Raw genomic sequence first — 23,837 nt, forward strand, 5'->3', positions numbered from 1 at the left:
CAGCCCTGCTGTAATTGACTTTCTCCCACTGAGCCCAGTGGAGGCTTCAGGCTGCAGAGCTGCACTGCACTGAAAAACCTATTACACACTGCTGCACACCTACACACTGCAGACCTATAGAGAGAGGGGAGAGGGAGTGTGTCTCTGAATTCATCCAGAGAAGTCGACAGTTGTGTCTGTTGGTTCAGATCCAAACAGGTAGGGACGACAGGAATCTGATTAACCAGCTTAGATCAGCGTGAGGATGATGGATCTGTGTGTGTGTGTGTGTGTGTGTGTGTGTGAGACAGAGAGAGAGAGAGAGAGAGAGAGACTTGAAAGGCTTGAAACTTGCTTAAGTTTCTGAAATCTATCACAGTAAACATCATGTCTGCCTCTTTTGTCAGATTTCTTTATTGTCTGAGTTTTATGAGGAGAAAATGTCTCTGCCCTGCAGCCGGCAGTGAGGGCCACACTGAGGAGGAAGACAAGGTCACTGTCTTCTAGTCCAACTCTATAATTATGATTCTGGTTTAAACAAATTTGCAAAAACGTGGAACAATAAAGCTCCAGTCAGTGTGTGTTTCTATCAGCTGTCATGTGACAATCTGAAGTGGGGACGACACAAGAAGATGAAGGTGTGTCTCAGTTCAGGGGCCACATTCTTCAGGGGACATCCTTCGTAGCTAGAGGATGAATCCTCACGTTGGTGATCCTCCTCCTCCTCCTCCTCCTCCTCCTTTCATCTCGCTCCATCATCAGGTGAAAATCTCTATTTGTCAGGTATTTTTGTTTATGACCAAATAATTGTAAAAACTAATAACACATGCATGTAAAAACACAAATATACAAGGGATGTATACAAAGGTAAATCAATAGACTGTAAAAAAATTGTTAGCATTGTCATTGTGACAATGTTAGCAAGCTGATGTTAGCATTTAGCTTACAGAGCTGCTGGCGAACCTGTAGACTCCAGTATGTGTAGCCTTGTATTCTGGTGCTTTTTGTGTGTAACTTTCTTTGATGCATGAATAGAAAACGCTCAAAACAACAAGTGGCTGTAAATGAAGACGGAGCTAAAAATACACTCACAACTGCTTCTGCAACTGGTAACAGCTTCATCCTCAGTCGCCTTCTGTTTTGAACTGAGAGGAAGTGAGAGAATCATGTGCTGATGCAGTGGTGGATAATTTAGAATTTTAAAAATGTGGCAGATATGATTTAAATATTTATTTTTTTATTTTCTAAACCGCTTCACAGCTGTGCACCATTATTCTTATTTCTGTCACATTTTGTCCAGCTCTGCTTTCTTTGTTGTCGTGATGTCGTTTTTGATTTTTCCACTAGGAGTCACCAAAGTTGGAAATGTTTTAAACCTTTAACAACACACGAGGGGCTTTACTGATATTTCTGCACGTGCTGTCACTGTGTATAGTTTGATGCAGATGCTGATTGAAACATTCTTAACAATCTTTTCATAGAATGAAACTAAAAATGATTTAAGTTTCATTTTACGTATATGTGTGTGTATAGAGAGAGAGCGAGAGAGAGGGAGAGAGAGAGACCTGCGTGTTTCTTTCTCAGTCTCAATATTTTATTAAAGGGAGAGTCTAACTAGGTCAGCCTGTTCAAACCAAATTCAACCCAAGCTCGCTCTACCACTCTCTCTTTGTCTCTGTGTCCTCAGTTCACTCCTGTCTGCTGTCAAAGCTGAGAGACGGGAGGAAGAAGACGGGACGGAGAGAGGCGGAAGAGGAGAGGGATGGAGGGATGACTGAATGGAGAGAGAGATGGAGAGAGGGACTGAGTAGAGGGAGAAGGCAAAAAGAAGGAGAAAGATGAGTGGAAAGATTGACGGACGGAGGGATGGAAAGAAGCAGTAATCAAAGGAAGAAGGAAAGGAAATTAGGATTTGATGGAAGGAAAGAAGAAAGGTTAGAAAAACAGGGAAGTAGAGAAGTGTGAAGGGGTGGATGGAAGAGGAAAGAACCAGGAAGTATTCGGATTTAATTGTAGATGGATCAAATTACCATCCTCGCCCATCAATCTATATTCAATAATCCACAATGACAAAGTGAAAACATGTTTTTGCAAATGTATAAAAATCAAAAACTGAATTCTCTGATTTACTGAAGTATTCAGACCCTTCATTTCAAACCTCACAGAAGCCTCGAGTCTTCTTGGTGAATCTTTGCAAGATTCGCACATCTGGATTTGGCCCGTCGGCCCGGCCTTCTTGGCAGATCTTGGAAATCTCATCCTCAGGTCTCTCCTCAGATGATCTGCGAGGTTTGAGTCTGGGCTTTGGTCGAGAAGCTGCTGAATAGCAGGATGAAGACGCCTCGTTCGTAGCCTACACTGTAAATCCTGAGTGGAATCAGCCTGGACACGAAACTTTTAGTTTAGTACAACATGAAAATTATGAGTTCACACAAAGTAACTGTGTCACTGACGCTTGTCTGACTGGGAGTTTATGTCTTTTCCTAAACCTAATCAAGCCATGACCATTATTATAGTAACCATGGCGACGAAGGTAGGTACGCCACTCTCGGTACAGTCTCCGTGTTTATTACTGTAACCGTAACAACCAAGGTGCGGTACACCTGCTGCCGTGGGGATGGGTGGTGTCAGAGGTGGTTGTTTTAGACACGAGCATAAAAACATCTGAACCTTTTATTACACCGACAGGACAGAAGTGACCACATCTGCTCCAGCTGACGGTTCTTTACGTCAATCAATGGATCATTATTAATACAGCATCAGAAAATGATTGAACACTGATTGGCTGCTGCCGATAATAACAGAGTTCAAGTCCAACTCCTTTGTTCACACAAAGCTGAACAAAGGGAATTACACACTGACGCATTTCAGCTCCTATAGACTTTAATGTGTGTGTGTGTGTGTGTGTGTGTGTGTGTGTGTGTGTGTGTGTGTGTGTGTGTGTGTGTGTGTGTCAGCCCTGCAGTCACTCTGGGTGTTGTTTTGATTTTCCACCCCGCAGACTAGCTCACACACACACACACACACACAGTCTACATGCTTGGAATTCATTCAGAGAGAGAGAGAGGGATGGGTGGTGGAGAGAGGTAGTCAGTGTATTGCCACCCTTGGAGCCTGCATGTGCGCGCCCCCGCTGCCTCTCTATCGGTTCGGGCGCGTCCCCTGGTTTGCGTGCGCGTCCCCGAGAAATAAAGAAAAAGAGGAAGAGGAGGAATGAAAAAGGGAGAGATAGAGAGAAAGAGAGGGGTAAACCCACCGCCGTCCTCTTCTTCTTCTCCTGCTGCAGTGTCTGATTCTCCCTCCACCACCTTCATCATCATCACCATCATCATCCTATCCTCCCTCCCGTCTGTCTGTCTGGGTCCCCCCGTCCCCCCTCCTCCTTCCAACCTCCTCCAACCACCCCCCCCCCCCCCCCCCCCCCCCCCCCCCCCCCTCCTCCTCCTCCTCTGCCACTGAAGGCATGGCCAGATATCACAGCGACAAAAGAGAGAGAGAGGGGTAGAGAGTCCTTGACACAGACTGAGAGAGAGAAAGAGAGAGAGCGATAGAGAGAGGGAGAGAGAGAAGGCGGCTGCAGACTTTCCGACCAGAGAGGAAGAGGAGAGGAGGAAGAAGAGACAGAGATAGAGGAGTCTCCATCTTCGCCATTTCAGTATGTTTTCCTTTCTTCCTGTGATATCCTGCCGCTCTTTCTGCGCCCTCTCTGCGCCGTGTGCCTCCATCGTCCGACAGTGTGTCAGTCATGCTTCTGTTGTTCCGGGGATGAGCTGCTCTTTCCTTATGTTCCTGTAGTGATCTCAGGCTCGGACAGTGTCTCTGCGCCTGTGATGAACCGGTGATGTTCCGCACTGTGTCAGTCATGCCGCTGTGGCTCCAGCTCTGAGTTTAGGGGACAGTCTTCTCTAATGTTTCCATACATCTGTTATTATGCAGTCTGTCTCTGGTGCTGTGGTATTTGCCTTTGCTGCCAGTTTATTATATTCAGTTGAATCCCAGCTTTCTAGTGGAGAATAGTCTTACAGTGTGCTGCTGTGGCTGTAGTGACCTTATGGCACCTTTTCATTATGTTTATGCTCATGCTTCATTATGTCAGTCATATATAATTTCTGTAATATTACTTGTGATGCCTCCTGCTCTGTAATATTTCCCTAATGTTCCTACAGGGTGCCATGAAGCCTGCATTGTTCTCTGTACTGAACCTATAGACCTTGATAGGATATGATAATTCAGGCTGGGGCCACTGTGTATAATATTTTATATTCCTACAGGGTGTCAGAGAGTGTAATATTGCCATAATGCCTCCATAGTCAGCTGAAGTGTGTCTGTGCTGCTAATTAGTAAGTGTGCAGTGACCTTTGGCACCTTTTTATTAAGTTTATCCTCAGTATTCAGTGTTCATCGTGTACATGCAGCATCATATCAGCGTCGTAGCATCGTGACACGTGTAATATTCACTCTGAAAACTGAAATTTGACTTCTGCTGCGTGAAGTGTTTGTGAAGTAACAGTATTCTATTGGAGGAAAAACATCATTAACAAAACTGAAGAATCAGTGAATTCAATTATTAGATTAAATATTTCAGATGTATAAAAAAATTTTTTTTCAATTAATAATTTGTGTGTGATGTTTTTTCTAAAAAAAAGTTTCATTACCTTTAAAAAGAATCTTAAAATTACAGTTAGGCCTTCTCTGTTGCTTTAATATCAAAAGTTTAACTACCAGACATAATATGTGCACTTGAGGCCTCAGGTTTCCACATCACACCTGTGTTAGTTAGGTGCTCGCCCATGATTGGCTCCAAGCTCATGCTCATACGTACAAACTGAAACTACTTCCATGTTTTTGGTGGTTTCTTGAGGTGATGATCTTCTGGACTGAAGTGTTTCTCTGACAGTGAACCCTGAGACTGCAGAGCTGACAGTCGTCCCTCAGGACTGTTACTACAGAGAAATATTGAAGTAGACACTGGCTCGATGAAGAAACACCTTCCACAAGTGAATAGGTGAATAAATCAGTCAAAAGAAAATAATAAGTAAAGAAAATAAGAATTAAGGAATAAAGTGAGCACAGAGACTTTCCCTCCTCAGCAGATGTGAAAACATCGTTCTGCAAGAAAAATTTCAGTATGTGAAAATAAAATTAGGAAGTTGTACTTGGTTTGAACTTTGGCTGCACAGACAGAACCAAAGAGGGGGTGATGTCTGTATGTTCACAGTCGGAGCTGAAGAAAATGTGTCATTTGTGTCTGAAAATGAGTTCATGATGGAATTCATCCCAGAACGTCCCGGTCATGAGCCAGATAACTGTCAAAGCTGCTGTTCTGCAGGTTTGGATGTGAGTCCACAGTCTGATCTGGACCCTACTGGTCCTGATGTGCTTTTAAATGAATGAGTGAAACTTGAAGGTTCAGGTCCATGTGTAGATACTGAAGGAGGAGCCTGTCTACACACTCTTTATATGAACAGATGTTTCGTTTTAAAGGAGAGAAGCTGCTGATGTTTGTCTTTCCTGACAGATTTTTGTTCGTTGTCGCCTCCTTTCTTTTTCATTTTGAAGCCAGATTTCTCTTTCTGGTTAGTGTTGGGCACCGAAGTTTGTCTGACAAAACTATTTGTGTCATATTGTGGATCAAATGCTGAAGTAGGCTGTGAGTTGTCTGCTTATCAGAACCCAGAGTTACGTTTTATTGTAAGGAGACCTCCAGTGGAGCAGAGGACTCAGTCAGCTGATGTTAGACCCAGTCCACATCAGTTGGATGCATGAGTCCACAAAGCACAGGACTGTTAAAGGACCAGTGATCGGTGTTGTTGATTTAGGTTGGAGGACTTGTTAAATAGTCTTGAACCTGATTGGTCATGGTTTTATATGAATTAGTTAATCATACTAAATCAATACCTCTGTTTTTCTGATTCTGTTATTGCACCTCTCTGCCATCATCACGCAGTGGAAAGGCCGTCGCTTCCTATTCCAAAATTTAACTTTTTTTTTTCAAACGTGGGGGGAAAAGCTCATATTTGAACTATAATAAAGTAATAAGTGTGAAAATAAAATAAAGTATGATTGATTGACCAGTTTGAATTCATAATTTACAGTCTGTGAACACAACAGACTGTTTGAAGTTGTCTTGTGATCCAGCAGAGGGCGTCTGAAACATCTGACATTCCCTATTGAATTTCAAATTTCAAATTCATCGAACGAATTGCGCCTCATTTGAACTTTATTCAAATTTGATTTTTTTTTTAAGTGACAGTCCTACTCAGTCATCGCAGTAATATCAGCTGAGTGACTGATGATTTTTGTTCTGCTGGTGATGGAGGAAGTGTAGCCGACAGGACATTTGCTCCCACAAGGTTGAGAGTCACTGTGTTAGCTGATCTGGGTGCAGACTGCCTGCTGGGGAGAGAACAATCCTCCTCAGTTCAGATGGAGAACGAGTGGAGACAGGTCGAAATATCTGTCTGTTGGACCTGCTCTTCTGACTCTGCATGAACCACGGCAGATTCTCTCCTGGATGTTTTGCTGTGTAAACAAAGACACCAGGTGAACTCAGGTGAAAAGTAATGAAAGAAAAAACTCCCTTTATTTCCCGTCTGCTCTGTGTAGAGAGAGAGAGGCAGAGATGGACCAGAGCCGGTGACTGTTTATAACTGCAGAACAAAATGAACCCTCCTCATCTCTGCAGCCTGACACCACCTGTGTGTGAAAGCACATATTCACCTTACACTCGACCAGTCGCACCAGCCTGCTGGTCACAGACGAAGTCTCCATTCACACCTGTGGGTTCAGAATGATCCCAGAGCTGATGCAGCATCTCTTTGATGATCTGAGCTTCAGCGCCAGTGAATGAAAGTTACTGTGTTTTGTAGTTTTCATTCTTATCTGATTTCATTCCCAAAATCAGTCGTTGAGCAACAACGTTGAAAAGTGCTTCACAAAAAAAGAAAATGTTATTTTTAATATTAAAACATGACACCGCCAACATTTGCAATCAGCGTGCTGCAGACTTATTTTCTGTGTAGCCATGACTGCAGGATGCCTTCCTCTAACTCAGACCTAATGTACCTTTAAACTGCCTTTAAATCCTACCCTCACCTCAGCAAAGAGCAGACCTTATATCTTCATTTTATCTGCGCAGGCTAAACTACACAGACAGTCCCAGCTGGCTTTGACAGGCAGCTTCATGACACGCTCAGTGGTGCAGCCACCATCAACGCTCACATAGTTCCACACCTCATATCCCTTTGTTTATTCTTCCTGTAGTCGTCTCTCTAATGCGCTGACATTCAGTTTCTCTAAATCATGTATGTACATGTTTTAATCTGCTCACACTGGACGGATGAGGATCTCACACTGGACCTAAGCGAGGTCGGTTGTGTCCAGTGACAGTTTCAATAAAGTTAATTCAAATAGACAGGGGCGTCCTCAGCAGCAGGGACAAAACAGGCAGCTTTACTTTATGTGATGCTGCTGTGAATGGAAACGAGCTGGAGCTGCAGATGTTTGGAAGATGCCGACGACATGCAGTCGTGCTGCAGTTCAGTTTCACATCACAGCAGCTTCCCTCCCACTTTCAACCACAACGTGTAAAATACGACTCAGGTAATATTCAAACGAGCTCACCGCAGTTTATCTTTGTGAGGAATCGGACCTGATAACGTCCTCAAAATGCAGACAGCTGACTGAGATTTCAGTCATGCCAGAAATCCAACGATCATCCAGGAGCTGGATCAATCCGGAGGAACCTGAGCAACAGACAGATCGGCCGCAGACGGAGGTGAAGGATTCAGGGCCAAACTCAGGCCTAATCCGGACTCTGTCTGTCCAGCTTCAGGGAAACGCTACGAAGCTCAGAACTGAACGAGACGTTAACACGAGACTGAGAGGTTACTGACGCGCTGCTGATGAAACTGTCAAGTCAAACCACTGAGACCTCATCTGAATCACCTGTCTGTCCCTCAGCCTGTCTGTCTGTCTGTCTCTCAGCCTGTCTGTCTGTCTGTCTGTCCCTCAGCCTGTCTGTCTCTCAGCCTGTCTGTCTGTGTGTCTGTGGTTTATTAGATCTGAGCTGCTGCCAAGACAACCATCAATCTGATTATCTCTTTCTGATCAATGGGGGTCAGCGGCGCACACACACATACACACACACACACACACACACACACACACTAAATAACGACACATGCTCACACATTTTAGTGATTCATCGTAGGTAGATGTTGTTCGTGATGTGTGTGTGTGTGTGTGTGTGTGTGTGTGTGTGTGTGTGTAAAATCATTTATGTGAATGCCTGTGTAATCCAGTTCAGAGCTGTGTTTGCTGAGAAACTTTTTTAATTTGCTCTTCTGCTGTGACCTCTCACCTTTGACCTCCCCACGGTTAGTCACCTGTGACATCTCTCATCTCTGAACTGTGCATCGAATAAACCCTTGTTTTTCTGTTGGTAGTGAGAAGTGAGAAATTATCTGCAGCATCACCTCCGATTTGGCTCGACATTCTCTGTCCCCACACACACACACACACACACACACACACACACTCTCTCTCTCTCTAATTCAAGCTGGAGTAATGATTGTGGATCTCTGTTGCCACTGACAACCTGCCCCGTCTGCTTGTTACAGATCATTAAAGCTTCACACACTGACCACATCCACCCCTCAACCTGTCAGTCACTCAGCCCCGCCCCCTGCCCTGCACTAACAGAGGTGAATGATGGAGACCGAGAGGCCTGTAGCGACTAAATCCACGTCTGCGCTGGGAAAACTGTCAGTTTGGTTGAGACGAGGGATGTAAACCAGTGTTACACCAATTAGCTGCATCATCGCTTCAAGTATCAAGTCTTAGGTTTCTCCTCTTTGGTGCAGTGAGCTGATTTAAGGTCGGCAGCACCGAGGCTGGATCACCAACCAGGCACAGCGAGCGACTGACCAGAGGCCCTGAAAGCTCCAGGTTCATTAAATATCAAATCTGTCGACATGATTTGATAGACTGACCTATGGCAGGTCCTGCAGCTGGTAGCCAGGTCTTGTTGAGGGACTCGGGGGAGACCTGAACTGTTTTAGTTTATGTTGTGATCATTTGTTGTAAAGATGTGTTTGATCACGTTGTTTTGATTGTTTCAGAGAGTCAAGTAATTAACACAAACTCTCAGAGAAACCAAATCCTGCAAGGTTGGATGGTGGGCGGGGCTTGGGGCATGGCTGATAGCAGTGACTGCTTTGTTGTGACATCACAAAGTTCCAGAAGTCCTGACGGCTGGTTTTAAGGCTCAGTTTCTGAATACAGGCTGTGTGCATTTCTCTGTGGACTGAGGCCTTGATACTTTCACAGTATTAATATAGAAACTAGACCTGCTTTATAATCACAAACACATGGACATCTACCTTTAGACTGGGTGGAGCTTTAAGTTTATGACTTCTTCAGTGGTTCAGAGTATAAAAGAGCAACTTGTCTCAGCATCATCATGATTGAACTGATTTGGTGACTCACTGATTGCTAACAGCCCAAGAATGACTGTTGGCCTTGGCTAGCTCGTTAGCAGTCTGCGACCTTCAACCAGGTGACCTGTTTTTACAGCGCTTCATTAGTCCGACAACAGAAACAGACCTGTACCTGTATTTGAGTGACAGCAATCCAAACTGAGCCTGCAGAGTGTGCAGTCGCTCACAGTGGATGGGTTCCTGTTATGAAGTGAATATTCTCTGACAGAAGATAGTCTGAGGGCTGAAGAGGACTTTATCTCCTCTGAAGTGCTGACATGACACCACAAGACCTGGTCATCGAGCCGGGGTTAGGAAGCCGCCGGTGCATTCGTGTCCAGGCGTGAAAATCTGCCGAGTGGCCGCTTCACATTCCCATTACAAACCATTACAAGGTTTAAGAGGTGAACATGAAGCATACGCCGGTTCATTATGGCCAGTGGACGCTGCAGGAGAAGCAGAGATGGAAATGCAGAAATCTCAAAGGGACTAAAAATAACAGGAAAACATGAATAAGATTTATTTCAGAGTGGCTGCTTCAGGATGAAAACAGGAAAACACAAAGTAATTTTCTATTTTTTAGGGCCCACAAACAAATGAAAAACAAATTCTTCACTCATTTTTTTTTTAATTTTCCATTTTCCAGAATCAATGGGTAATGACAATATTTAAATCAAACTAAAAAATACTTAATGGAGTTGGTCCTAAAAGACAAGAAAATAAAATAAAAACAAAACAAATAGAGGAAAGCAATCTAGTATCTGTTACTGTAGCAACCCCATATGCTCCTATTATGATTTAGTTGCTAGTGAGGGACTCCCATTGACTTCCACTGTAACTTCATTGATCCCGTTTGTTGTATCTCAGTGTTCAGACGTCTGAATCCAGCCGTGATCGTATCTGCAGATCACAGATAGCTGCTGCCGTTCGGGCTCTGCCTGTGATTGGTCAGAGGTTAATTGATGTGGCTAATCACCCGATCAGTCCAGTCTCCATGGAAACCGTGAGTGGGGCTGATGCACAGGAGGTGGAGGGAAGTTGCCTTTACACCAGGCTGAGCTGCTGCAGAGCAGTTTGCACATCGGTCTGTCACAGCGAAATGAAAGGTCCATTTAATTAAAGGTCCATTCTGTCTTTTTTTTTTTAAACAGATGCTATAGCTAACGTGCTGTCTAGCAAACAGTTTATGTTCAAAAATAAATTGAAGTAAAAGGACAGAGAGGTTAAAGCGTTCGAACCAACCAGTCGACATCTCCACGGCCTCCGCAGCAAAGCTCTCGATGCCTTTAGATTCACAGAATAAGACAGATTTGGGCAGACAGACCTGAAGCAGCGCCGCACCTCCCTCCCTCCCTGTCTGTGTGTGTGTGTGTGTGTGTCTCTGTTCGGTTGTGTTGTTTGGTTTGTGCGCTGCAGCGTCACATCACACACCAGGTGTTTCTGTTTGTTCGGTTTGATAAAAGTTCTCTGCTGTAATAAAACACTGAGCTGCTGTCTGGCTCTGCCGCAAACACACACCTCACCTGGCTGCTGTGTGTGTGTGTTTGTGTGTGTGTGTGTGTGTGTGTGTGCGTTCTTGCTTGTTTGGGCCCACAAACATTTGCCTGTGAGTGTTTGTGTTTGTGTGTGTCCTCATGTAGTTGCGTGTTTTTTTCTGAATTTTCTATACAGTGTATTTTTATCAAATTATTGGTTTGTTTACAAGTAAACAAGCCGCCATTATTGTGGCGCCTCAGTTAAACTGGTGCAATAACCCTGAAGTCTATTCAAACAATTTCACTTTTAAAGCTCTTTTTTTTTTACGTGTCCAGGATGTCGCTTCGTGCATCAGTCGTTTCGGGAAAAACTCGACCTCTTACTTTTGGGAGCAACTATGGGAGAAAATGTTACTATAGAGACACAGAGTCTGCAGAAGGAGGAGGTCAGTGTAGACGGTTCGGTCAATGTCAGACCTAAGAGTCCACCACTATTCACTCGCTTCGTGTTTCCTCCCGACAAACAGTCATTTCCTGTCCTTATGTGGTTATTTTTGTAACCATGGTGACCAGAGCTCCCTAATCTCAAAAAGTTGTTATTTTAACCACCAGTTGTTTCTGTGCCGAAACATAACCAAACCATCAGAAACTGGTTTTATTTGGCATCAGATCAGCAAACAACTGCGCCTTTATTTTGACATTTACTTTGAAAGATCAGTTGCAAAATGCTGCTGAAACAAAGTAGATGAAGTAAAACATCAACTTTACACCTGTACATCTCGGTTTCAATCCGCACATCTTCACCGACAGATAGGTTGAGATATATTTAACAATATTGAATATCGCAATATTTCCTGACCCTTGTTTCTCTGCTGACTGTACACTGTACATCGACATGTGACAAACAAGACTTTGAATAGTTGAAACAAACCTGAAACATGAAATACAGTAATTTAATTATATATTATAATATCGTATTCATTGGGCTGGAATCACCCACGCCGACCTGCAAATCACCAAAACCAGATAAACGAGCCTGGTTAACAGACAGTCATGTGTAGAATGTGAGTTTATGTTTGAGCAGCACACCTATGTTTACCCACGTTACTCTGTTCTACGACAAAGGAAAACACTTGTTGCTGGCAGTTTCCTGTGAAGAGCGTTTATCAGGTCGCTCCACACAGACTGTAGTTTTGGTCAACAGCCGTTTAACCACTGTTCTCCATCAGTACTCAAGGCATATCAAAGAACAGGTAACCATAGCAACAGTACTGATGCTTCATGCTCTGTTGGCAGTTACCTGACTGCTGAAACTTACCTGAACATTTGAACACAGTCTGTCCTGCTTCCTTTGGTAATTGGCTGTGGCGTCAGTGGTTCTTTGCTCTAAGATGATGAGTTTGTGTCTGTGATGAGAGGCAGAGCGTGGGCTCTGCCCTGCAGGGGGCGCAGCAGCCCCCAGGCCTCTGTGGAAGTGGGACAATAGATTGTGTTCACAGTGGAAATGACACCGGTACACAGTGTTCGTTTCTATACCCCTGCACCCAAGTGGGTGAACCTCTGCGTTCGTCTATGTGTGTGTGTGTGCACGCGCGTGCGTGTGTGTGTGTGTGCGCACATACCTATACACTGACGTGTGTGTGACTGTGTATAGGAGAGCTCTGCATCATATTGTACCAGACAGGCAGAGTGTTGGGCTGAATACTAAACAGCAGGAAGCTCCTCTTCACACAGCGCCAAGCCAGCCATATAGGACACTGTGACACACACACACACACACACACACACACACACACACACACTGACTTTTACTTCAGTAACACAAGTTTGTCTTTCAGAATATTAAAGTAAATAAGGAACATGTCCATAAAAGAAGAAGAGAACACCATTATCATACATGTTGTCTTGTAGATACTGTTCACAAGCTGTGTCCCAGTCCAGCTGCTGCATCCTTCAGTGGACACGGTGGACAAAGGTGTGTCCTTCATAGAGACAAGACCAACTGGTCTGGCATCACTGTTGCTGTTGAACTGAGCTGAAACCCAGTACTTACATGTAACAGTGTGACCCTCAGGCTCTCTGTCTGTGGGGTTTGCCGCCGTATTATTTTCATTACCAGTGTGCGATGAATCTTGGGATACGTTGGTCCACGGAGAATCCACCCGTTGGACACATCTCTTGGTTGAAATGCCGCCCCTGAATTGAGACACAGCTGTCGTCATCCCTGACACATTCCCTGCCTCTGAAACCATGTTCTCATTCTAATGTCCCTCTCTCCAAAAATGTCCTTCATTCCCTGAAATGTCATTTTCCAAATACATTCTGTAATGACTTTCCAAAAATCTGTTTCTCCACCAAAAATGTTGTCACTGTCCAAACATTTCCAAATGTCCCCAAAGTGTCCTCACTTTGGAAAATGTCCTGCCCTGATTTGTCCTCACTAAACAAAAGGTCATGTCCTTCTAAAAATGTCCTCACTCTCAAAACTGAAACTGGTCCTCACAAAGATAGAAACACAACAGACACACACACGCAGAGGCAGAACAAGGACACAGCCTATGGAAACACACTTTCATGAAGACACACACACATACTTGTGAGGTTAGTACATGATGTGCACACACAGGAACACACATGCACACACTGCAGCACACACACACACACACACACACATCAGCAGCCCACTCAGTCGTATAGTTTCCAGGGAGGCGGAGGATTTTTTTTCGCCTGAGCTCTTCACAGCGGAGGGAGGGAGACTGTTTGATGTGGGGTGCGCTGGAGCGCGCTCTGTGGAGTGGCAGCCTCAGATGCACCCGGCCTCGGTGTGCCGTGGAAACATAATGGGAGTCGGCTGAGAGTTCAGGCGAGGCTGTCCAGAATTTACATTTATATTAACGCTGCAACCCCCCCGAGCTGCACTGCAGCCGAGCAGAGAGGAGCACGCAGAGCTGCTGCGCTCACATCTTCATCATCAAACTGTTGTTTCACTGTTGTCTCACTGGCTTTCATGTTGCTGTTTGTGTCGAAACGCTCACAGCGAGATCTCATGGAGTTTTATTTTGATTGTTTCAGCTCAAAATGAAAATGAAAGTTTTGTGTTATTTACAATTTTGAAAAAGAAAAGTTTTGGTTGGAATTCATTTGTAATTTTTTCACCTTTGCATAAAATCACCTATCAGTCCAGATCCACTCCTTGTATTATGTGATGCTCTATGTTTACCCTTCACCATCTTATTTGAGTGTGAGGTTTTTGCTGTATTACAGTATCGTGCCCTCAAAGATTCTCCCATGTGATCGACTCTCAGTTGTGAGCATTGATATTTTGACTCATCACTGAAAGCATGAGCACTTTATTGTGCAATGGTAACTTTCACATCTACAAATGCAGTGCATTGAATTGGGAATCATATACAATCCTTTTTTCACTCAGTTGTTGAATTAATATTTATATATGGTGGATATATTTACACACTCAGAGTCTGACAGTGAGATAAAACGGCAGTAACAGTAGAACCAGTGCACTAACAGGGAAAGATTTCAGACACAGACTCCTAACAAACCAACAGTGCAGGGCTGCAACTGATGATTATTTTCATCCTGGATTAATCCGTCGATTATTTTTGATTGGTTGTTTCTGTACCAAAATGTCAGAAGATGGTGGAAAATGTCCATCACAAATCCTCAGAGCCCAAGCCGACATCTTCAGATGTTCGGCCCAAAATCCCAATTTAGTCTCACAGATGTGCACAAATATGCACATTTGAGAAGCTGGAAGGGAAGAATTTTGTCATTCTTAGATAAAAAATGAATTAAAATGATTAATTGATTATCAAAATAGCAGATTAACTTTCTGTTGATTGACTAAATCGATAGATTATAGATGTGAAAATGACCATTGTGCAGCTCTACGTGCGTCAGTGATGACGTGAAACAACGATAAATACGTTTCCAAAATCTCAAACCACTGAGCGTCTGTTGTGGAGTGATTTCAGCATATGGCTTAGTATCCGAGCCTTGAAGTGCTACAACTGCCAGTCCATTGTTGTCTGTGCAGAAAAGGAACAAAAATGACTTCAGACTATGACTGTTGTTGTTCATATTGAAACTGATATTGGCTGCTTTTAAAATACTCAAATTAAATTCAGTCCACAGAGACTGAATTCGGCGTTTGGATGTAAAAGAGCAGTAAGAGTTGCTATGTATTTTGCTCATGTCTAACTATTTGGTTTGTGCCACCAAAATAAAATTCTGCTAAGTGGTGATTCCACTGGTAATTCACTGTTAGCCTCTAGTCCTTTCAAAATAAAACCAGTGTTCTACCAAAGTTTCCAGTCTCAAAGTTCATAACTAGTGTCGTGCCTTCACTACACCAGGAGCATGAAAACTGCTGAGAGCGACTTCTCTTGCCCATGTTGGTCGTCTTGTGCATCATTTTTAGGTCATATTGTGGGTTAAACAAATGCATTTAGCAGTGAAACTGTGAGACCTCTCTGGAGAAACACATAATTGACTGAATGAATGAAATGTCACATTTGTAAATATCAGTAAAAATATGTAGATGATCTCTCTCAAGTGGAGTCTCCCGAGTGTTTAAATGTCATATCACCATTATACATTTCAGAACAAACAGTCTGCTGATAGGTTGGATTCTTGCAACATGAATCTGACATCCAGCGAAACTGAGACGCTGCTGCTGTGTTTTTTTTCTCAGATCATGACTTTGGACGACGGCCTCTGAAAGTGTGTTTTAGGAGAAAGACTCTTCAGCTACGAGACCAGCAACAGATTGAGGTGGTGCCGCTCTGAGCTCTGACCAGGTGCCCTGACACAGCTAACTGGTGATTTATCAGAATTAATAAAGAATGAATAGCGACCTGTGTGAATGAATCTCATGATTGTGGTGACAACAGGTTATTTCACATCTGAATTTAGAATAGAAAGGTGTGGAAAGGTGGCACCATGTTAACTAACTTAAACATGGACTAACTGAAATTTCACTTGGTAGTAAAATGCAAAATTAATGGGACACTTCACAAAACCAGGGAAAATGATTCTAAAACAGTTCTACGATAGTAGATTGTGTAATTATACCATTTAACAGGATTTAACGTGAACCTTTTTAACCATGTTACTAATGCTAACACATTAGCTACCACTTTTCAGAAGTGTAGCTAATGTGTTGAGATGTTGTTAACTTGTTTCTTGCAGATTATTGGTTAATAGTTGCCTGCGTTACTATGTAGTAAATGGTATTTTGCTAACTCATTACTATGGAGTGTTAGACTTCTGCATTGATTGCAAGTGTGGTTGCACTTGGTTGCTCCGTGGTTGCCCTGACTTGTAGTTGCTAGGTTTCCAGGAGGTGGTTTCTAAGCAGTTGCTAAGTGGCACCTAATTGGTTGCTATTGTAGTAGTTGTTAAATTGTTGATAGTGGTTGCTAGGTAGCTAGTTGGCTGCTATTGTAGCCAACTATAGTTGATGAGTTATTTAAAGCAGCTAGTAAGTAGTTAAGCAGCTGTTTCTGTTCTTAGTTGGTGAATTGTTCAAAGTGGTTTCAAATTGTTCAGTTGCTAAGTGACAGCTAGTTGGTTGTTACTTTAAATAACTAGTTAATTTGTGTTTTCTTCTCCAGATGGAGGTGAATGCAGTTGAAAAACGCCATCGAACACGATCCAAAGGAGTGCGAGGTATGAGTCTGCTCTGACTCACCGCCCCGGGTGAAACAGGCTAATAAAGCTGGCTAAACTGGCCAGCTAGCAAATATGTCAGCTTCTGTTACAAGTGCTCTTGTCTCAACCACTTATTTTTACTCGTGTTAACATACAAAGAAATTGTCCCTTGTGAAAAAAAGAAGAAGAAATATAATAAAAAATGGCTGATTTAGTGTGAAAGCAGTTAACATTATAAGTTAACTTTAGCTAATGTAGTTACACTTAGTCTCCTTTTCATCTTCGTCTCTCAACAGTAAATTATTTTCTTAAGTAGCAAAATCAGAGCAACAGGATACTAGAGATTGTCAGATATTCATCAGAATATTTCAGTGCATGTATGATATTTAATCTGATGTACACTGTGTGAAATGTTCTGTAACACAAATACTTCAGCAAGTAATTCTTTAGTTTTATTACAACTTCATCACTGCCTTGTGCTAAATTAGAGTGATAACAAATAATTATTAATAATTCTGAAGCCCACATGCAGTATTTGTGTTCATTATTGTCAGCTGAAGACTGAAGTTATTATAATGTTAATCATTTTGTTCTGTTTATCTCTGTGTAGCTGCTGTGGAAGCTGTGACACAGGAGTTGTTCAGGTAGGTAAACCTCTGCTCATCCATCATTGTATTGCACTAATATTATTGCATTTTAGTTTTGCATTGAGGCATCACTTTGCACTGATCAAAAAAAATAATACCAAGAGACTTCTGTCATTAGCATGTCTCATAACTTGACTCATCATCTTGTAAAGCTGTGGGCCCAGCACAGTAATGTATAAGGGTCCAGCGTGTTGCCAGTTATGCGTCAGGTGAAAACTGACTCCAATACACAGGTGGACAGTGGTGGAGAAATCTTGAGAGGCCTGCCTGGAAGCTCTGACCTTCCTGAGTGTTTTTTGGCTGTGGATTCTGTCCTGGTCGTGGAGCAGTGACCTGACTCATTGCTCTTGAACGAGGGGTCATGGGAGTTTAACCATCCAGTATCAGCTTTTTAATTGATGTGTTTGTATTTTCATTGAAATAAGTTCAAGATTGCTCTTATTGAGTGTTGGGCTTTGGAGAGTTTGTGACTTGAGAGGAGTCCAGTGGACCATACATGTTTGTAGTTGATTTGTGTCTCCTTCAGTACTGGGGCCCTATATAGGAGAAATGTGGGGCCATTTATCTGTCTGTGCTAGGGGCCCACTTTCATATAATCTGTCCATCACCAATCTGCCAAAATCATGCTGTTAAACTTTGTCAACAAGAAAAACCAGTCTCACAACGACAATGACAACACTAACGAGCTGGAGGACAAAGGAGACAACACTACAACGTTGCACTGGTGGCTGCGGCACCACAGCTGATGAATGCTGTATTCAGATTCTGAAAGGAAAAATACTCTGTTAAAAGTAAAAGTTGTGCATTGAAAATGGCAGCAGAATATACTTGAAGTAAACAGACGACTCATAATTCAGAAGAATGGCCCCTACAAGCCAGAGCGTAGCTATCGAGGCACCACTGCACCACTGGCTCACTGTGACATCTGTGCAGATGATATGGTCGCGTTGGCTAATTTGGGCCTTGACCTCTGATGTTAGCTGATCACGAAGCAGCTCGAATGAGAGTTCCTCCTTTGGAGTTTTCTCTTAAAGAAAACGATGAATTCCCTCGTTCATGAGCGATCCTAACATTGATAGGTGGATTGCTGCGGCACCTGCAGAAATATGGAAGCTACGCCGGCTCTTTGGGGGGGAAGAGGGAGTGAATAGATGGATGCTGTAATTCTGAGAGCAAATCACGACGCTGTGACCTCCAACAGCTGGTCAGCGGGGGGGGAGTCGGGTTAATGTGAGACCCTGCTGTCTAATACATGAACAGTTTTTTCAGTGAAACTCAACCAATTCTTTATTATTTGACTTCCAGCATTTTGTGATATGACTGGAGAGAAACAGCAGCTGACTGTAAATGGAGAACATCGCTGCTACCTGTGTGTGTGTGTGTGTGTGTGTGTGTGTGAAGGGGGAAGTTTCTGCTTCATATAATCTCATTTAGTAAAACTGACAAATATTGGTGTGCGCAGCAGATTATGGTTGAACCCGGTTTTATCCAGGTCAGTGCTTTACTGTAAACAACATGTCCTGTCTGCACCGTGTGAGCCCCGAGCAGAGGAGCAGAAAACTCAGCGTGATTCACCCAGAATTTAAATCTGACGGGTGCTGCTGAGGGCTGCGCACCCAGAGCCAGACACGGACAGAGAAGCTTTGAAGTCAGCAGTAATGACAGAAATGACTCATAGTGTAAATACTGTGAAATACTGTAAGTACGTCACAAGCATCATTGAATATTTTCATCAGTTTTATTTATTTTTTATCACAGTCACGGACTAATCTGACTAATCTGCAGGGATAAACATGTAGAAATTAATTTGTCATTGTGGTGTGATGTGGCAGATTTGGGGAAAAGAAAAAAAAAACGAAACATGTGGCTCTGATATTAAAATTCTTCCATGACTTAATTTAAATTGCAAAATAAACACATCACATCTGTCAGCTCAGTGGGAATCAGAGCTGCAGTTTCTGCTGCATCACACTGTTACTCCAGGTTGATGATAAATGATTTAGTCCTGAGAGCTGAGGAGGCTAATGAGAACAGCTAATGACCAGATTTTGGGGTAATTTACTGTGGAAATTTACGGTTCCTGGAGGATGATTCCTAATGTTTTTGTGACCCCCCTGACCTTTCCTCTTGTTTCCAAAACCCCTATTTGTGCACAGGAAATACCAAAACTTGCAGACATGTTATCATGAAGTTATTGGCGGATGGATCGGGACAAATCCTGATCCATTTCTCAGTGTGCTGGATATGTTTCTGGCTGCAGCCTGAGCTGAAGAAGCAGAAGCACCTTGATAACATTGCAACCAAATCAACACTCCCATCATCACATGATGAGTCACTTTGAAAATGGAGAGAAAAAATGTGCTGCCAAGAAGACACTGATTATGAAAAATAAAAAACTGAAGCAGGATGCAGCAGAGTGCTCTTAAATAACAGATGCAGACTGTGTCCCAGTTCAGGGGCTGCATCCTTCAGAGGCTGCATATGAAGGCTGATCACGTCACAGCGGCATGACTACACTGTCCCATTTCAAATGGGGCTGAGAAATGCGTCCTACAAGGCTCCAACAGGTGGATCCTTCGTGGCCCAACCAAGATTCACTGTGCACCAGTAATGAAGGATGCAGCCACTGAACTGGGACACAGCTGCAGTGTTTCCCATGTAGGTGACATTACAAGTACACGTGTGATGTTGAAGGATTTGGCTGATTGTATCGTATGTTTTTGCTACTGTCAGCAAATCCCATGAAAAGGCTGGAAGGCGGGAATGTTGACGGGACAAGATACTGACGCCTCTGATAACAGAACGCCTCTTAACGAAAGTTCCTCTTAACGAAGGTTCCTCTTAACGACAGTACAGTGGGATCTCTAGTACTTTCTGAAGCCTCTACAGTGTCTGTGGCTCTAAGCTCAGATCCACCTGTAATATAAATCTTGGCGGAGATGTTGTGTTTGTTGGGGACTATTTTCAGCAGCGGATTAATCCACAATTGGTGCCCTAGTGAGTATTTGGGGCAGGACAGTGTGTGTGGGACCGAGTCATAACAAACTACAGCGTGTGTGTGTTCATGGTGATGGAGGAACATGTCACCCAGGGCAGCAGTGTGACTCACTGACATGTCTGTAATCATTTCAGGAACAATGGAGCTCTTTGGCACAAAGTCTTTTATTATGGCAAAATTTCACAAAAGTCTATTAATTTCAATGGAAGTAATCACTATTCATCAAGCTCCCAGCACCAGCTGTTGTGTGAGAATTGATTCTGCTGTGCCGCTTTCTAATGTGTCTGGACATTCAGCCTTTCTTGAGGTTTCGCTTTCGGGCCCGTCCTCCAAATCTTCACTGTCCCGTCATTTGTCAGTTTTAGTTCTCAATTAATAAAAAATAATTTAAATAGTTTCTATTGTCAGAAACATTCAGATGCTTTGGAAACATGATTAAGGTTATGATTAAGGCTGCACTGATGCATTGTGGGAATTTTTTTTCTTCCATGATTGCAACGTGTGTTTAACATCGTATCAGGGGAGTGAAGATACTCACAAACACACACACACACACACACACACACACACACACACACACACACACACACACACACAGAGCTGGGATCAATAAGGCAACACTATCACTCTCTGCTCCTGCTCTGATTGATGAGCCTCCTCACCTTGAGCCAATCGCCTCCTCCACTCGTCCTCTTTCTCCCCTTACTTTCTCTCCCTCTCCTCTTCCTCCTGTTCTTCTTCCTCTCTTCCTCACCTTCTTTCTGCTATATTTTGGTCCTCCTCTTCCTCCTCCTCCGCCTCAATTCCTCACCCTGCATCTATATCTTCTCCTCCTCCTAATTCTCCTCCTCTCCCTCTTCTCGCTCTCTGTGTCCTCTCATTCCTCATGTATTCCTTGCTGTCTTTCCTCATCCTCTTCCTCCCTTACCTTCTTGCCTTCCTCCTCTTTCTCTTTCGCTCTCCTCCTCCTCTGCCTCTTTGCACTCGTGATGTTAAATCTTCACCTCTATCTTCACGCAGCTCTCATTTTAGCTCGCAGTCAGAGCGTATAAATCAGGTGATGCTGGGTGGAGGGTGGGTGGAGCTCTGCAGTGCGGGGTCGGAGGTCGCGGGCGTGTGAGTCCCTGAAGCCAGGCAGCGTGCGTTGGCCGGCGGTCTGCGTGTCTTCGGGGCAGAGCAGCCTGAAAGCTGCAGCAGCGTGACTCAGAGCTCTGGAGAGCTCTGCTGCCGGCTGCAGCCTCGATCCTAAAAACCCATTCAGACAGAAACTCTTCAGCCTGCTGCCGACGATGAAACCAGCTGAATGAGACGTGTTTATTTTCTACAAATTAACAGAATGTACCCAATTAAAACAGTTTACCTCCCCTCCCTAACTCTCTGTGCTAATACAAACCGTGGAAAGACCAGGTTAACTGTGCTTCCTGTGGTTCATGGAGGGATCAGTGAACCGGTCCACCAGGTACAGGGCCCGAGGTCAGGGGACCCCCGGGCCTCTGGAGCCTCTCTATGAAATGACTGTTAATATTCACTTCAGTTAAGAGACACAAAATGACCACAAAGAGCGGCAGAACAACCAAAAAGAGACACAAAACTGTCACAGACACACAAATCCATAAGAAAGACACACAGAGCGACAGAACAAAGAGACAAAAAATTAACACAAAGAGACACAGAACTTTGATCTCAAATTGATCACAAAACAACTACAAAGAGACACAATAACAACAAAGAGACAAAATTGACAAAATGACCATAAAAAAAACACAAATTGACAAGAAATGATGCAGTGACTTGTAGTAATTTCAGTCTGGGGGATTCGGTCTGATGTGGGAGGGGGGGGGGGCCTTTTATCTGTCTGTGCCCAGGGGCCCATTTTCTCATAAACCGGCCGTGCTGCAGTCTCCAGCAGGTTCAGACTGGAAACAGCAACACAATGATCAGCTGCTGCTGCTGGTGGAGTCGATTCAGGTGACGGTGAGATGTGTGTCACAGATTCATGATGTCGACGGCTGAAGCACAACACTGTGGCGCTGAGAGAGTGGATTTTACAACAGAGTTATCATCGGCATCCTTTATTCTCTGTGCTGACGATCAGGAGGGAGGAGGAGCAGCGTCCGAAGGACATGAAACCTCTTAAAAAACAGTGATTCAGTTTCCTCAGTAAAAGGCAAAAAGTCTTAAATTTTATTTTCAAAAATCTTGAATATTTCATCTCTTTTTCTTGTTTTTTCCATCCATCAGTCCAAAGCTTTAATTTACTGAACTAAAATTTCAATTTTATCTCCAAAACCAGTAAAAATGACTGATGGATTAATCAATGAATCACTGCAGCTCTAAAAAGAATTAATTATCGTTAAATGGTTAATCCATCCATCCGTTCTGCTGCTTAATTAGATTTGATGTGGTATTAAATTTAACCAGAGGCCCCTGAGGAAACCCTGGAATAAGCAGAAGCACAGGGTTCATGTTTTCAATAAGAAAACAGGCATCATCACTTCACCAATAAACCACCGACCTCGCTACATCCAGAGCTGCAGAACGAGCCGTGGATCCGAACCATTCACCCAACACCACTGTACAGTTTGTGCTGCTGCTGCTGCTGTGTGTGTGTGTGTGTGTGTGTGTGTGTGTGTGTGTTCTCACTGTGTGTGTTTCCTCCTCAGCTGTCCCACCCCAGGCTGTGATGGCAGCGGCCACGTCAGCGGGAAGTACGCCAGACACCGCAGGTACGAGCAGATTGTCTCAGTGGACACGTTTGGAGATTGATCACTTTTTTCAGTTGGTGCCTGTGATGATTAAATTAATTTAAAATAAGTTTGTAGCTTTGGATGGAAGCGAAGCGAAGCAGCGTCACCTGATCCTTTGACTTCTCTGGTGCAGTTTGGTCCGACACCATTTTCTTCCAACACTGTTATGTTTGGAGTCTCACTGAACCTGATGTCCAGGTTTTAAATCGTTTTCTTCAGGCCTGAAGTTTTTGGAAATGACTTTGCATGAAGCCTGATAGTTGTTGTTGAGGTCTGAGGATGTCTGAGATGCTACTCTGTATGAAAAGAAGTTATTGTCTAAAGTGTGTTTTGTTAAATGTTAAATTTTGTGCCAGGAATTCAGATTTTCAGATTTCTGGTTTGAGCCATTGAAAACTTCACATTTATCTACAACATTTATTTTGAAAGATAAAAAGAAGAGTCTCTTTTTTTGACAAAATTTCCAATAAAATCTGCTTAAATCAATTTAATTGAAATGTTTTCGACCAGTTTTAAACTGTAATTTTTCAATTTCTGCTTTATTCAGTGAGGTTTGAAGATACTAAATTCACATTTAATCTTCCAAAGCCTGGATTTCATTTTCTCACTGGGTTGTCTGAAGTGACAGGGCCAGCTGTTTTCTTTTGAATGTGAGTTTTAAGGCTGATCTAATTTTTTTTAAATATTTGTTTTAGTTGCAAAAAAAACTAACCAAACAAACAAAAAAAACCAAACAATTTAAATTGATTAATAAAGGATTTATTTCTTTGTTAGTTTGTAAGAGCATTAAGGGGATAAAATTCACATTAGATATAAAAACAAAAGTTGAACATGTAAAGAAA

General features: G+C 43.2%; 2 protein-coding genes across 2 annotated transcripts in view; one reads left to right on the forward strand and one right to left on the reverse strand.

Annotated features, from left to right (window-relative positions):
- The window catches only part of rps7 (ribosomal protein S7), a 47,828-nt gene extending 32,083 nt beyond the window's left edge, over positions 1–15,745 (reverse strand). The window contains exon 1 of the mRNA XM_071467674.1: positions 15,741–15,745. The gene's annotated coding sequence lies outside the window, so the exon portion shown is untranslated. The remainder of the gene's footprint in view (positions 1–15,740) is intronic.
- Positions 15,746–16,249: 504 nt separating this feature from the next.
- Positions 16,250–23,837, forward strand: part of LOC139612264 (myelin transcription factor 1-like protein) — a 60,191-nt gene continuing 52,603 nt past the window's right edge. Inside the window, exons 1-4 of the mRNA XM_071467664.1 lie at positions 16,250–16,433; positions 16,567–16,621; positions 17,214–17,247; positions 22,912–22,974. Coding sequence (XP_071323765.1) covers positions 16,413–16,433; positions 16,567–16,621; positions 17,214–17,247; positions 22,912–22,974 — 173 coding nt within the window. The 5' untranslated portion in view covers positions 16,250–16,412. The remainder of the gene's footprint in view (positions 16,434–16,566; positions 16,622–17,213; positions 17,248–22,911; positions 22,975–23,837) is intronic.

The sequence above is a fragment of the Trachinotus anak genome, unplaced genomic scaffold, assembly GCF_046630095.1.
Source record: "Trachinotus anak isolate AG129_WGS33_773 ecotype Australia unplaced genomic scaffold, CSIRO_AGI_Tana_v1 ptg000031l, whole genome shotgun sequence".
Classification (NCBI taxonomy): Eukaryota; Metazoa; Chordata; class Actinopteri; order Carangiformes; family Carangidae; genus Trachinotus; species Trachinotus anak.